General features: G+C 46.7%; 1 protein-coding gene across 1 annotated transcript; it reads right to left on the minus strand.

The window, feature by feature from the left end:
• Window positions 1–861: 861 nt before the first annotated feature.
• Window positions 862–12,018, minus strand: TMEM272 (transmembrane protein 272). The gene is given in 3 exon segments (XM_056126369.1): window positions 862–940; window positions 10,353–10,537; window positions 12,010–12,018. Coding segments are annotated over 3 exon segments (273 nt in total).
• Window positions 12,019–13,668: the final 1,650 nt, after the last annotated feature.

Below are 13,668 nucleotides of genomic sequence, written 5' to 3' on the forward strand. Positions count from 1 at the left end.
AAGAGAGTGAGGCTGTCTCTGAGTCTCTCCTTCCACTGAAGCATGGAACAAATGAGCCCGTTCCTCCCCTGCCAGCCAGCTTTCCAGCACCGGAGAGCCAGCCAGACCAGCTAGGAAGTACCAAGAAATATGTTCTGGATGCTCAGGGCAGGGGGCCCTTGTCCTCTGCCTCCCAACATTACGGGAGGAATTTATTCTTTCATTTCACTTATGGTGGTAAAATGCACACACACACACACACACACACACACACACACACACACACACACACACATCTTAGCTTCCTCTCCACTGTCCAGTGCCCAGTTCAGGCTACTAAATAGATTCACCTTGTGCTACCACCACTTCAAGTACTTTTTCATCAGGGAGAATGGAAGTCCCCCATTGATTGAATGATAATTCAATTCATGATAATTCATTCCCACCACCCACAGCTCTCAGCAATCACCTTTTGTGCTTTTTTTTGTTGGTCTCTATAAATAGCAGTACTCAAGATATAGATGGAACCACGCCATATTTGTCATTTGTGGGCTGAATTCACTTAGCACCAAGCCTTCAAGTTTCATCCATGTGGTTAGTAAGCATCAGGATTTCCTTCCTTCTAAAGGCCAAATTATAGGGGAGAGAACACAAGTCCTGCCTTTCATTAATCCATTTCTCCATTAGTGGCCACTTGCGTTGCTTCCCCCTTTTGTCTACTGTGAATTACGCTTCCCTGAAGACTTAGCATTCCAAGATCCTGTGCTCCATTGGTTTGGGTGTGGACCCAGAAGTGGAATTGCTGAATCATCTAGCAACATTTGTGACTTTCTGAGGAGCCTCCACTGTTTTTCCTAACAGCAACGCCAGCCCACATTCCTACTAACGACTAATGGAGAAGTCCAGTTTCTCCTCCTCACTGACACTTCTTTTTCTGGTGGAATTGGTTATACTTGCCATCCTAATACAAGGGTGTGAAATCATATCTCATTGTCATACATTGTTGTTGTTACATACTCTAAACTATCCAGAAGCTGCCCCATTCTTTTATTTGTTGTCTATTACATCTTAGTGATACACACATAGTACTGTTTGTTGGTTTTGAGGATATCTGTACACAGAACCTAATCTTATTCTCTCAGGGGCTCTAAGTCATGTCAGAGACATGGGGGTCCCTCTGGGGTTTAAAAGGATACATGACATTAATAAAGGACTGCAATTCATTTCACAAGGAAATGCAATTAATTTCATTTCTCGTTCTGTTAGACTCAGTTGTTTATATCCAAGAAAAACTTTTGATGATTCACTTTCTCTTTCTTAATTTGCGATCATGGTTGAGGGATCGTAGCACCCTTAGTGGTGGGAATGGTGTAACAGCACCACAAATATAAAAAATTAAAAATAGAAAGGACAGTGTGTGGGGGATCTCGGGTATGTTGTTGTTGGTGAGGATGCAAGAACTTTGTTCATAAACCCCATAAATAATAACATTATTACAACTATCCCACTCGAACTACAATTTTTTTTGGATTGGCAGAAATAATAGACGTTGCCAAATGCAGAGAATGTGTCTATTTAGATGAGTCTTAATAAATTTGATCATTTGTAAGACAAATCTCTTCACATTGATAATGGAAATAATTTTGTAATATATAAGGTGGAAAAAGAAAGCTTCAGAGAACTATAAATAACTTGATATAACTGATATAAAGGCCCCGATATTTATACCTAAAATATATAAACACTTTCTCAAAAGTTACTAATAAAATGAACTCTGGTTCCCTTTTGGGAGAAAGGGACTGGAAATGGGGCGAGGATTGAAATTTTATTTTTTACTTTCTACATTTCGACACTATTTAACCTCAAGCATAGAGGTGTACAGCCATAAGCACATAGCACTTTAAATATAAATATTATTATGATAAAGTGGCTAGATCATAAAACATAAATTAATGCTATAGAAATTATAGATAAATATTTTACTATAAATATAAGCACTTATTGTCTTTATAATAAAAAGAGGATTTAATAATTAAAAAAAACAGGATTTAAAGGAGTGACTTTAGAAAAATCAAAGGGACTATTGTTTTCTCTTCCTTGGTACCTCCAACTGTAGAGAAACAAGCCAGTCCTTGGTTGGGTTCCCTGGAGGCAGAAACTGAGGTAGTGCATTAAGTAGAGAGATTTATTCAGGAAATGAGCCCAGGAGAAAATGGAATAGAGGGACGGGTCAGGAGAAGGAAGGATGGAGCTGTTGGTGAAAGCTGGCTTGAGTCCTGGGGCATAAACATTAGCACAGGGCAGGGTTTGCCTTGAAGCTAGAAACTTGAGCTTTTTCAGTCAGCCCTCTCAGCCTCAGGCATGGGCTGGGTGGATCTCTAACTCCCTAACTCCCTGTGTCTTTAACTCCCTGTGTCTCTAACTCCCTGTGTCTCTAACTCCCTGGGGTTCTCCTGGCAAGCTGACTCTAGCTACACAGGGCAGTGCCCAGGTAAAGTTGCAGGTGTGAGCCATTAGCTACTGCACCTGCTGTAGCTGCGGGTGGTCCCAGGAGAGTCTGGACTACACCCGCATTTGCACTGGCAGTTGAACTGAAACTGGTTTTTGTACGTAAGAAACTGAGGATATGAACTACTACAGTGGGCAGGATGCTAGCCTTGCATGCAACTGGCCTGGGCTGGATCCCAGGGACCCTATATGATCCTTCAAGTCCTGCCAGGAGAGATTCCTGAGCACCTCCAGGTGTAGCCCACAAAACAAAACAAAACAAAACAAAAAATACTAAAAGCTACGAAATAATTTGTGCAAAGTCTCCCCACACTCCACCCAAAGGAAATGTATAGGATAGATGGCAATTTAAGGACAAAATGATACCAGTGATAAAATAAAACCCAAGAAGGGAAAAAATGGGGCTTGAGAGAACCTAGTGGTCCTGTAGTATTCGAGTGTTTATGGGGAGAGTCACTGGGGAGTTTGAAGGAACCCTGGGGAAAGCTGTCTGGGGAGGGGGTTGTGAGGGGCCTCAGCTGAGTGTTGGTCAGTGTGTCTGGGGCAGGTTTTGGTTTTGAAACTTCTTGGTGTTGGTCAGACCACTGATTACAGCTCCCTTTCTGCTTTGTTTTTTGAGAAGATCAAAGGCAGATTTGAAACCAGGATGCAGGAAATAAGGTCAAGTAAACATAGAGATTGATCTTGGAGGGTATGCTATAAGGCCGACAATTTATTTCATGGACTGCCCTAGCTAGTTTCAAGGCTGACAGAGTCCAGGTGCCTGACCGTGAGTCCCCTGATCCAGGACAAAGGCCTCCCCACGGCTAGCTGCCGTATTAGACAGACAGGCTGCATCTCCCCCAGACCTCGCCAGTGGAGCTTAGCTCCCTGTCAGCCTGAGACACTGTTCCAAGACTGCAATCGCTCTTTTCCTTTGGAAGCAGAGTCACCCCACTATTCAACCTACAAAGCACGAGTCCTTTCAGGCCCTGGGCTTCACTCTTTCTAGGTGCAGCCTCCATGTGGCCCTGGATAGTATGGCATGTTCCCTGGGCTGAGTCTATGTGATTTATAAACTGTCAGTCTCATCCGCTCAGCATCAATTATTGTTTGTGTTTGGGACAGGGAGGGGTCCCATGGCCAGTGGGGTTACTGGGAGGTCATAAGCACAGAGGGACTTTGTGAGTCACCAGCCTTTTAGCACCCTGATTAGAACCTACCCTTTATGCAGTCCTTCTGAGGAAGTGAAGATCCCATCCTCTGGCCCTAGAGCGTAGAAAGTACACAGGCCTTTTCTCTGTCTACCAAGTGGTGCTTTCCAGCCAGAGAGTGAAGAAGTTTGAAACTTGAAAAACTAACTGTTGTAACAAAGGGAGTGTTCTGGCAAGAACCATAGATGTGGAAATTGACTCCCTTCTACTTACCATCTGCAACAGCAAAATGCTATCTCCAAGATCCCAAGGCCACTTTCCTGAGGAGATCCCAGGCTGACAGGATAATTACAGGTTCTATCTCTATAGATCAATTCGTTTTCTTCTTAGTCCCATACTCCCGATAAGAGAAGTTACCACTAGTCTCAATGAGGATTTTATGTTCATCTGTTTTCTAGATTCTCCACTGTGAACAAAGCTACCCCTCTGGAGGATTATGAGTTTCATGGAGCAAGATTTGCCAAGCCCAGGTAGGTCTCAGGATTGTCATTAGCTTCCATGCACAAAGTCTGCACTGGGGCTATCCCATTTTAGCTAAAAACAAACGCTCAGGGGTCTGTAAGAGTATTGTTCTCACCTCTAGGACTCAGAAGGCATGGAGGAACACATTTGCACATGTTTATTTCATCACCAGTGAGAACTCCCCACAGGATGCAGGGATGAAACAATGCCGGCAACTGGCCACTTTGCCTCCTTTCCGGGGATAATAGAAAGAGCAGGAACTCGACAGCAATGGCTGTGCATGAAGTTACAACCCAGAGGACAGTCATTCTTGGCCAGTGCTATGTCCACCAGGACCTGGGGCCACACCTGTGATTCTCTAACTCCTGACTCAGGCTCCGTGAAGACTGGGAATCTGTATTCAAACAGACCTTAGACTAGTTCTCACAACTCTCTGAAAATCGAGAATGTGCTATTCCAAGGCGGCCATTGCATCTTCCTTGGTGATCAGTGAATGCAAAGCCTGATGCTTAGTCCTAATCTGAGCAAGGATTGAGGATCGAGGACCAGTTCTCCCTGCAGTTGGGGAAGATGCTTCTCAGAGCTCCTTGGGGTGAGCATATGAAGGTGGAAAGAAAGAACTAAATGTTGAGGGCCTCTGCTTTCTAACTGTCATCCTTTACTGTATGGTTCTATATATTTGGGAAGGGTGTTGGCCTCAGCACCTACTGTTGCTCTGTGCTTAGGGATTATTTCTGGCGGGGACTCAGGGACCATATGCAGTGACTGAGAATCAAACCAGGGGTCCTCTGCCTGCCGCACAAGTGTCTTAACCTCTGTACTATCTTTCAGGCTCTCTAGGTCTATAGTTTAAAAAGTGGGCTTTTCTTTTCTTGTATCAAATTATATAGTGTTTGCTGTGAACTGAATATAAATATAAGTAGCACTGTAGCACTGTCCTCCCGTTGTTCATCGATTTGCTCGAGTGGACACCAGTAACGTCTCCATTGTGAGACTTGTTGTTATTGTTTTTGGCATATTGAATACTCCATGGGGAGCTTGCCAGGCTCTGCCAAGTGGGCGGGACTCTCTTGATAGCTTGCCGGGCTCTCTCAGAGGGACGGAGGAATTGAACCCATGTCGGCCACGTGCGAGGAAAACACCCTACCCTCTGTGCTATCACTCCAGCCCATAAATACAAGTAGGGAAAGGAAAGAAGGGAGGAAATAAATCCTCTCAGCTCTTTCTGGGAACAGGGATTATTTTCTGCTTTTCCATGCAGTCACCATCCAGACCATGATGATTTCCACAATACTCCAGAGGTTATTCCAACTACCTGCTGGGAACTGGGACTCCCAAAGCCTGAGACCTGGTTAAGGATGCCCCCAATCCGCTGACCACACCTGTGACTGGCTAACAATAAAACCCGCAAATTTTCACATGCTGTTTGCCACAGCCCCAAGCTCATGTGGGTGGGGAGGGTCTGTGCCGGGTTTGGGGGGCCCAAGAGTGGGCAACATCCGTGATTTGCTCCCTAAACATGGACGACAGAGAAAGGTGTCCCCTGCCCCCTTCATATCCTCTCTGTGGCCAGAATCTTGGATATTATGTACCTTCTGAAGCCACCAGCAAAACATCTTAGTGTCCCAGGGAGGTGCAGACCAGACTTGGACATGAGCGAGTTGCTTCAAGGGCTCATTGCCAGAGTCTCACAGCCCACGGGTGATGCTCTGTTTCAACCTGGAAGCAGCCACAGGGTCCTTCCCCACACAACAGAAAGCCAGAATAAGTCGCCCTGGCCCCGTGGACACTGCCAGCACCCGCAGAGCATGACGGCTGGCCCTGGGCGCCAGGGGAGCTGGACATTCTTCGGACCTTGGCCTGCCTTTGTTGGCCACACCCACTCTGCTGACTTTTTATTTATTTATTTTTAATTGAATTATTGGACAAACTTGCAGGCTATCGAATGTAGCCTTCCCACAGGGCAGAGTCTGGCAAACTCCCCGTGGCCTACCAAATATGCCAAATACCAGTAACAATGATGGGTCTCATTCTCCTAAAGAGCCGTGAATATAATCTCAGGGCTAGGATGAAAGAGACGTTACTGGGGCCTGCTCGAGGCAATCGACAATTAACAGGATGATGAAAGAATGAAAAAAAGAAAGAATTGAATTATCGTGAGATAATTACAAAGCTGTTCATGCTTGGGTTTCAGTCATACAATCTTCCAACACCCGTCCTTTCACCAGTGTACATTTCCCACCACCAATGTCCTCAGTTTCCCTCCCGCCCACCCCTACAGGCTGTCTCTATGACACACACACTCTCTCTTTCTGTTTCTCTCTCTCTCTGTCTCTTTCTCATTTTTCTTTTAGGCACTGTGATTTGCGGTCCTGTTACTGAAAGGGTACCTCCTTTCAGCACCCAGTTCTTGTCCAGGGTGATCATTTCCAACTATCACTGTCATGGTGATTGTCCCTTCTCTGTCCTAACTGTCCTCTCTCTCCCTTTTGGAGCAAGCTTCCTACCATGGACCAGAACCCTGGGCCCTTGTTTCTACTGTTTCGGGGTATTATACATACTACATTTATGGTTCTGTTTTGTTTTATCTCTCAAATGAATGCGAACGGTCTGTCTGTTCCTCTCCTTCTGACTCATTTCACTCAGCATGATACGCTCTATGTTCATCCAGGAGGCAAATGTCATGATTTAGTTTTACCTAACTGCTACGTAGTGTGCCATTATGTAGATGTACCACAGTCTGCTTTATTGAAGGCTGGAGACTGCACCTTCTTTTCCAATTCCTTGCTCAGGAATCAGGGACCTTAAGGGAGAGTGTTGCTTGATATGCAGATGGGGCTGAGCTTAGAAATGGGTTCGGTTGGTTGCTTTTTTCTAAAATTTATTTTTAAAATTTTGGATTGAGTCACCATGAATGACAAAGTTACCTGGTTATTCATGATTAAGTTCAAGGCGTACATTGTTCCAACGCCAGTCCCCTCACCAGTGTCTACCTTCCTCCCCCAGGGTCCCCAAAGAAACGTGTTCTGTTGGTTTGCAGCTGAGTTCATACATGTCCCTTAGCTACAGGAACTGGGGTTGACCGAGAACTCACCGCCTGGGGAAAGCAGGGAGGGGGAATAAACACCCAAAGAAACACCCCGTGCGCAGGCACAGTTCTCCCCAGCTCCAAGTGTCACGGAACACGACACGAGGGCAGGACTGGCCCACTACCCGCCTCGGCTTCCAGGACTCCTGAGAAATCAAAACTGAAAGCACCCCAGGACGGGTCTCAGGGCTCTCCCGGCTCTGCCCAGCAGAGGGCGCAGCCTGCGCCGTCCTACGTGGAGGAGGCTGGGCGCGATCTTGTTGGGGTAGCCCACCCACTCTCTGGGAAGCTCCGCGTGTCACCCCCGCTGCTTCCAGCGCCGGCAGTGAGCGAACACCTCAACCTAGCATGGGAGGGAGAACCGCACTCTTCTTTCTCTCACACACTACACATACTCTTACACATGCTTACACACTCTCCCATGTGCACACTCATTCTCTCACATTCACAGACTCTCACATACAACCCCCCACACACTCACATTCTCTCACATTCACACAGACTATCACATACACTTGTTCACACTCACACATACTCTCACATGCACTCTCACACACACTTATACACGCACCCATACACACACATTCTCTCACATTCACACAGACTATCATTTACATTCATGAAAACACTCACACATACTCTCTCACACACTCGTACACACTCATTCTCTCACATTCATAGACTCTGACAAACACTCATATAGACACACATACTCTTCACATGCACTCTCACACACACTCATACATGCACCCATACATATACATTTTCTGACATTCACACAGACTATCACTTACACTCATGCACACACTCACACATACTCTCTCTCACACACACTCATACATATACCCATTCTCTCACATTCACACTCTCACACACATTCATACACATACACATACACATACACATACTCCCTCTCACACACTCACACAATCATACACACATTCTCACACACACTCATACACTCACATTGTCTCACCCTCACACAATCAATACACTCATGCACACATTCACACATACTCTCATACACACTTACACACACTCATACACACACTCATTTTCTCACATTCATAGACTCTCACATACACTCATACACACTCACACATATGCCCATACACACTCACAGTCACACACACTCTCTAACACACACTAATACAGTACTCTCATACTCTCTCACACTCATATATATACTTAAACACTCATACACACACTCATATACACATAGCATCTCATACACGTACTCACTCTCATAACACAATCATACATACACTCATATACACATTCTCTCTCTCTCTCTCTCACACACACACACACACACACACACACACACACATGCACATTCATGCACACTCAGCACCAGGCCATTATATGGAGGCTGCTCACGGGCCAAGACAGAAACACATTTACACAGGTGCCAGGTTCTCCCTGGGCACTGGCAAGCCATATGCCCAGAGTCTCCACCTGACACTCAGAAGCCAAGGCCTCCCCAGCCAGAGCTGCCCCTGGGCACCGTGCCTCCCAGAACTCACACAGCAGAGCTGAGAGGAGATACTAGTGGTGGCTGTTGGGAGTCATCCCAGGCTTCCAAGCCCCAGTTTGGCACAAAATAGGCAGACTGGCTGCCACAATCTGCTTCAGCTCGGAGACCAAAGACACCTGGCAGCCTGGAACTGGGTCATGCCTTGAGCCAGGCCCACATGCCACTGAAGCCCCCTTAGGCCACTGTGGCGGGGGGAGCCTGGCTCTCTGCAGGGCCAGACAGAGGGACAGACCACACCCGAGAGTGAAGCGCTGCAGATTTACCACCATGCCGGGACACTCCCCACCCCCCTCCCCTTTATCAGAACAAACCCATCTGATTCAGGGTGGGAAAAACTGCTGCTTAATTTTCCCAGAAAGTCACAGAAAGAGCACCTTTCCCCTTTTTATAACTGAGGCCATCAGAGCAAGAAATGTGAAGCCGTTTCTTGTTTGAAAGCCCGGCTCTTTCTCGCATGGAAGGTGCCCCTGGCTGAATGACAACACAGCAGCAGCAACAGCATCAACAAACCTTCTTTTGTGACAGGCTGCAGAATTGGGCTTTGAAAGTCTCTCATTCTTCGCCTCCGTTACCTCATCCTCTCCAAAGGGGGGAAAATCCCTTTGAAAACTTATGAGAACAAAATTACAAAATTCCCTCTCTGAAAAGAGCTGAAGTGCCTTTCCCAGGCCCAGGCGGACAAGAGCTTCCTTAGTCAGCGGGAATACTCAGAATGTTCCCTAGTGCCTGCAGGGAAGCTTTTACTGCCAGTACAGCAAGCTGTTCTGCAAGTGTGTGCATGAATTCACGTATGTCTGAGTGTGTTCACGTGTGTGTACTTGAGTACACGCATGAGTGGGTGTGCCTGTGTGTGCATGGATGTTGATGTGCTTGAGTATTTGCATGTGTGTATTAGTGTGCATGTTCCTGAGTGTGCACTTAAGCATTGTCATGTGTGTATTCACAAGTATGTGCAATGTGTGTGCCTGCATGTGCCTGAGCATGTATGTCTCTGACTGTGTGTTCATGAGTGTATATATGCATGAGTGTGTGTGCTTGAATATATTCTTGAGTATCTGCATGCGTGAATGTGCCTGAGTATGTGTGTGTGGCTATGAGTGAGTGTGGGCATGAGTGAGTCTGACCATGTGTGTGGGCATGAGAGTGTGTGCGTGTGTGTGTGTGTGTGTGTGTGAGTGCATGTGTCCATGCGTCTGAGGATATGCATCTCTGTGTTCACACGTGTGTGTGCCTGAGTTTGTGTTTATGAGTGGTCAGGCATTAGTGTGAGCTTGCATGAGTGTGTGCAGGGATGGGTATGCGCATGAATATGCGGACACAGACATGAGTTTGTGCATGTGTGTGAGTGTGTGTGTAAGAGTGTGCAGGCATGAGTGTGTGGGGGCATGAGTGTTTAGGCATGAATGTGTGGGCACTAGTGTGTGTACGAGTGTGCACATATGAGTGAGTGGGCATGAATGTACATGTGTCTGAGTGTGTGAATGAACACATGCCAAGTGGGTGGGACTCATTCTTCAGTGACAGTGAGTCTCTGCCTGGCCCAAACATAAGCACAAGTGCTGCCCAGGGTGAGCTAGGCCCACACGCATGACTGAGGATGAGAACCCCAACTGCAAAAAGGTACAGTGTTCTTTTGCAAGGTTTCTAAGGCTGCTCGAAAGGGGGTGTGAAATTAGGCAGGTAAATGGAAAAGACCCAGAAATTTCCCAGAGTGAACCAGAGGAAGAGGAAGAGGAAGAGGCTGAGGTGGATATAGGATCTGTGTGCGTTCTGTCATTGTCATTGTCATCTGGACCTTGGACAAGAGCTGTCTCATCTTGGGTGGAGTCACAGAGCAGGAGAGACACCTGGGTAGTGGTGGGGAGAGAGGGAGACAGAGAGATGGAGGCAGAGAGGGAGAAGAGAGAAAGAGATTATGAAAAGTGCGTACACGGGAGTTGGCAATGCTGCCGCGGAGTGAAATTTAATTTTGAAGAATTGGAACTGACAAGAAGGCGACCCCGGTCCTTCACCAGAATCATCTCCAGTGACACTTTCCCATGTGTGAGCTGCTTTGAACAAGCAAATTGACAGAACTTTACCTAACACACACACACACACACACACACACACACACACACACATAGACACACACACACACACACACACACACACACACACAACTTCCTATTCCTGCCACTCCCCTGACCACCCCTGGATCTGGTCCTTAGTTGGAAGCTTCCCCACGCCGACCCCTCATCTGACCACTGGGGTTTCTGTTTAGTTTTCCCATTCTTCCCGCCCCCCCCCCCCCCACCATCCACCTGTGAACTTCCTCATCTTTGGATTTGCCCCTCCCACTTCCCCTGGCCCTCAGACCTACCCATCAGCATACTCACCTGAGTTTCTCCTTTCCCTAACCACCCGGCCTCCTCCAGGGCCCTCTCTCCCTTGCATTCCTGTCCTTCCGCAGAGCCCTCCCAGCCCTGCAAAACCAGGTCAGCAAAATCATCTACCCCCTTGTTCCCTCTACCCCCAGCAGTCCAGGCCAACGGTTACCAAATCAGCTTGGCTGGGGAGCGTATTGCCCACTGGTTCTTTTTCTGGTCGGCAGTTAGCTCTCTCTCTCTCTCTCTCTCTCTCTCTCTCTCTCTCTCTCTTTGGGCCACATCCAGCAGTGCTCAACGATCACTCCTGGTGGTGCTCAGAGGGCCGTATTGGTGCTGGAGATTGAATCTGGGTCAGCCCCATGCAAGGCAAGTACACTCCCTGCTGTGCCAGCCAGGTTTTTTTGTCTCTCCAAAAATCCACAACAAACCATTGTCTCCAACTTCTGACCCTTTCCACACTCTGTCCTCTTTGGCCTTTCAATTCATTTAGCAAAAAGACTCTCAAATGGGAATTTCCTCTTTATCTCCTTTTTCTTCCTCTTTCTCTCCCTGCAGATTCTCTCTTTGTTCCACTGTCCTACTGGCACCTTGATCTCTCTGAAGATGAGGGGTCCTCATCTGCAGCCCGTTCTCTTGGGAGCTTGAGACTAGCCAGTCTCGCTCCTAAATATATTCTACCACCCCTTAACTCTGCTGGTAGATGTTCTCAAGGATTTTCCAAGCAAAACTCTGCTTCCCACCCCAACTCCCTGGCCCCAGCACTTTCTACTTTTTATACTGGCAGCAACTCTTGTCTCCTCCCCACATCACCCTTTGACGCTCCCTCCACACACCGCGATGAATTCCTGTTCCCAATTTCAGAGGAAGTCTTACTTGCTCCATCCATAGTTCTCTGGTGTGTGTCCTGATTTCTCCCTGTTCTCTTTCAAGTGCTCCTTTTTGTGTATGCCACCACTGTTTTTTCTCAATACTCATTTTGTATTCTATTTTTGGGGTGAGGGCTAGTGAGGGGGGGGCCACATCTGAGTGTGCTCAGGGCTTACTACTGGCTCTGTGCTCAGGGATCAGAGATTCATGAGTGGGTTAGGCTTGAGTTGTGTGATGGTACCAGCCCAGGATCATACAAATGAGTGCATGACCCTGCAATGCTGTCCCAGGAAGTTCTTCCTCACTCCTAGCTCAGGGAACCATACAGGGGCCTGAACTGTAGCCAGCCCCGTGTAAGACAAACACCTTACCCACTGTACTGTCTATCTCTGGCTCCAACATTGTATTATTATGGGTTGAACTGTGTCCCCACTCGACTCATACATTGGAGAACTGTGGGATGGTATTTGGAGAGGAGGCCTTAAAAAAGTGGTTAAGGTGAAATGAGGCCATAAATCTGGGACAGTCTGATGGACTGGTATCCCTATGAAAGAGAGAGATCATCAAGTGTTGGATAACATAGAGTTGTCCTTGCTTCTCCTCAGGGAGCTGAGGTATATTGAATTACTTCCACAACAGTGCCCCTGAAGCACACCCAATTCCATCAGGCAATCCTATATTGCTTTTCTCTTTCCTTTATGTCATTTGCATAGTTTGTTTAGCAATGTCCTTTTTGTATAAACACAGGAAGACAGTTGATGCTATGTTTTTGTAACTTGGGAGTTAATTGACTACAAATAATATTTACTCCTGGGCATCCAACATATTTACTTGACTTAAGCCTCAGTTGCCCTTTTTTCCTAGCACCAAAAGGAGGGTCCCAACAAGGGACAAGGATGAACCCAGGGTAAACTGTGAACTACCCTGGCAGTGAATGGGATAAGCTAAGTGCCATAAGTATAATAAGTTAAGAGCATGGTCATGGAACAAACTCTGTAATGACCCAAAAGAGAAGTGACTGAATAAGGACTCTGCTGGGGTTAGGAAAGACTAACCTGACCTGAGGACTGTAGTCTGGGATATATAGCGAGATGTCCCCAGGAAGAGCCAACCTTTAAGCTTAATATAGCTCTCCTGCGTTCATACAAAATGACTAGAAATATTATTAGAAGTAAATTTACTATGATTGGTTAAATAGATTACTTGCTGAGGGGAGGAGAAAGCAATACACCCTGGATGGAATCCCACCCTTGAGCGGATCTCCTAGTAATCTGGAATGCTGAACCCTCAGATGAGGTTTTGTCCTTGAGTCAATCTCCTAGAACTTCCAGTGATGGATTGGCTGTTTGTTACCTCTGTTTGTTGTTATGACAATGTTCGACTCCACCTGTGTGTACCCCTATTCTTCATTGTTTCTATATAACTCTGCTGTAAGAGGAAGAGAGAGGAGGCTAGGGAAAAGGGAACTATGATGACTACAACTACGATGATGATGATGATGATGATGATGATGATGATGGGGAAAAGAGGAGAAATTACTATGCTGTAAGGGGAGAGATTGAACTACATTGGGGAGGGAGAGAAATAAACTGTCTACTGACCAACCTGCAACCTCCATCCTCCCAGTCCTTCGTCTGTCTCCCGTGGACTGGCTAGGGGAACAGT

The sequence above is a fragment of the Sorex fumeus genome, unplaced genomic scaffold (assembly GCF_029834395.1).
Source record: "Sorex fumeus unplaced genomic scaffold, SorFum_2.1 ptg000061l, whole genome shotgun sequence".
Lineage (NCBI taxonomy): Eukaryota > Metazoa > Chordata > Mammalia > Eulipotyphla > Soricidae > Sorex > Sorex fumeus.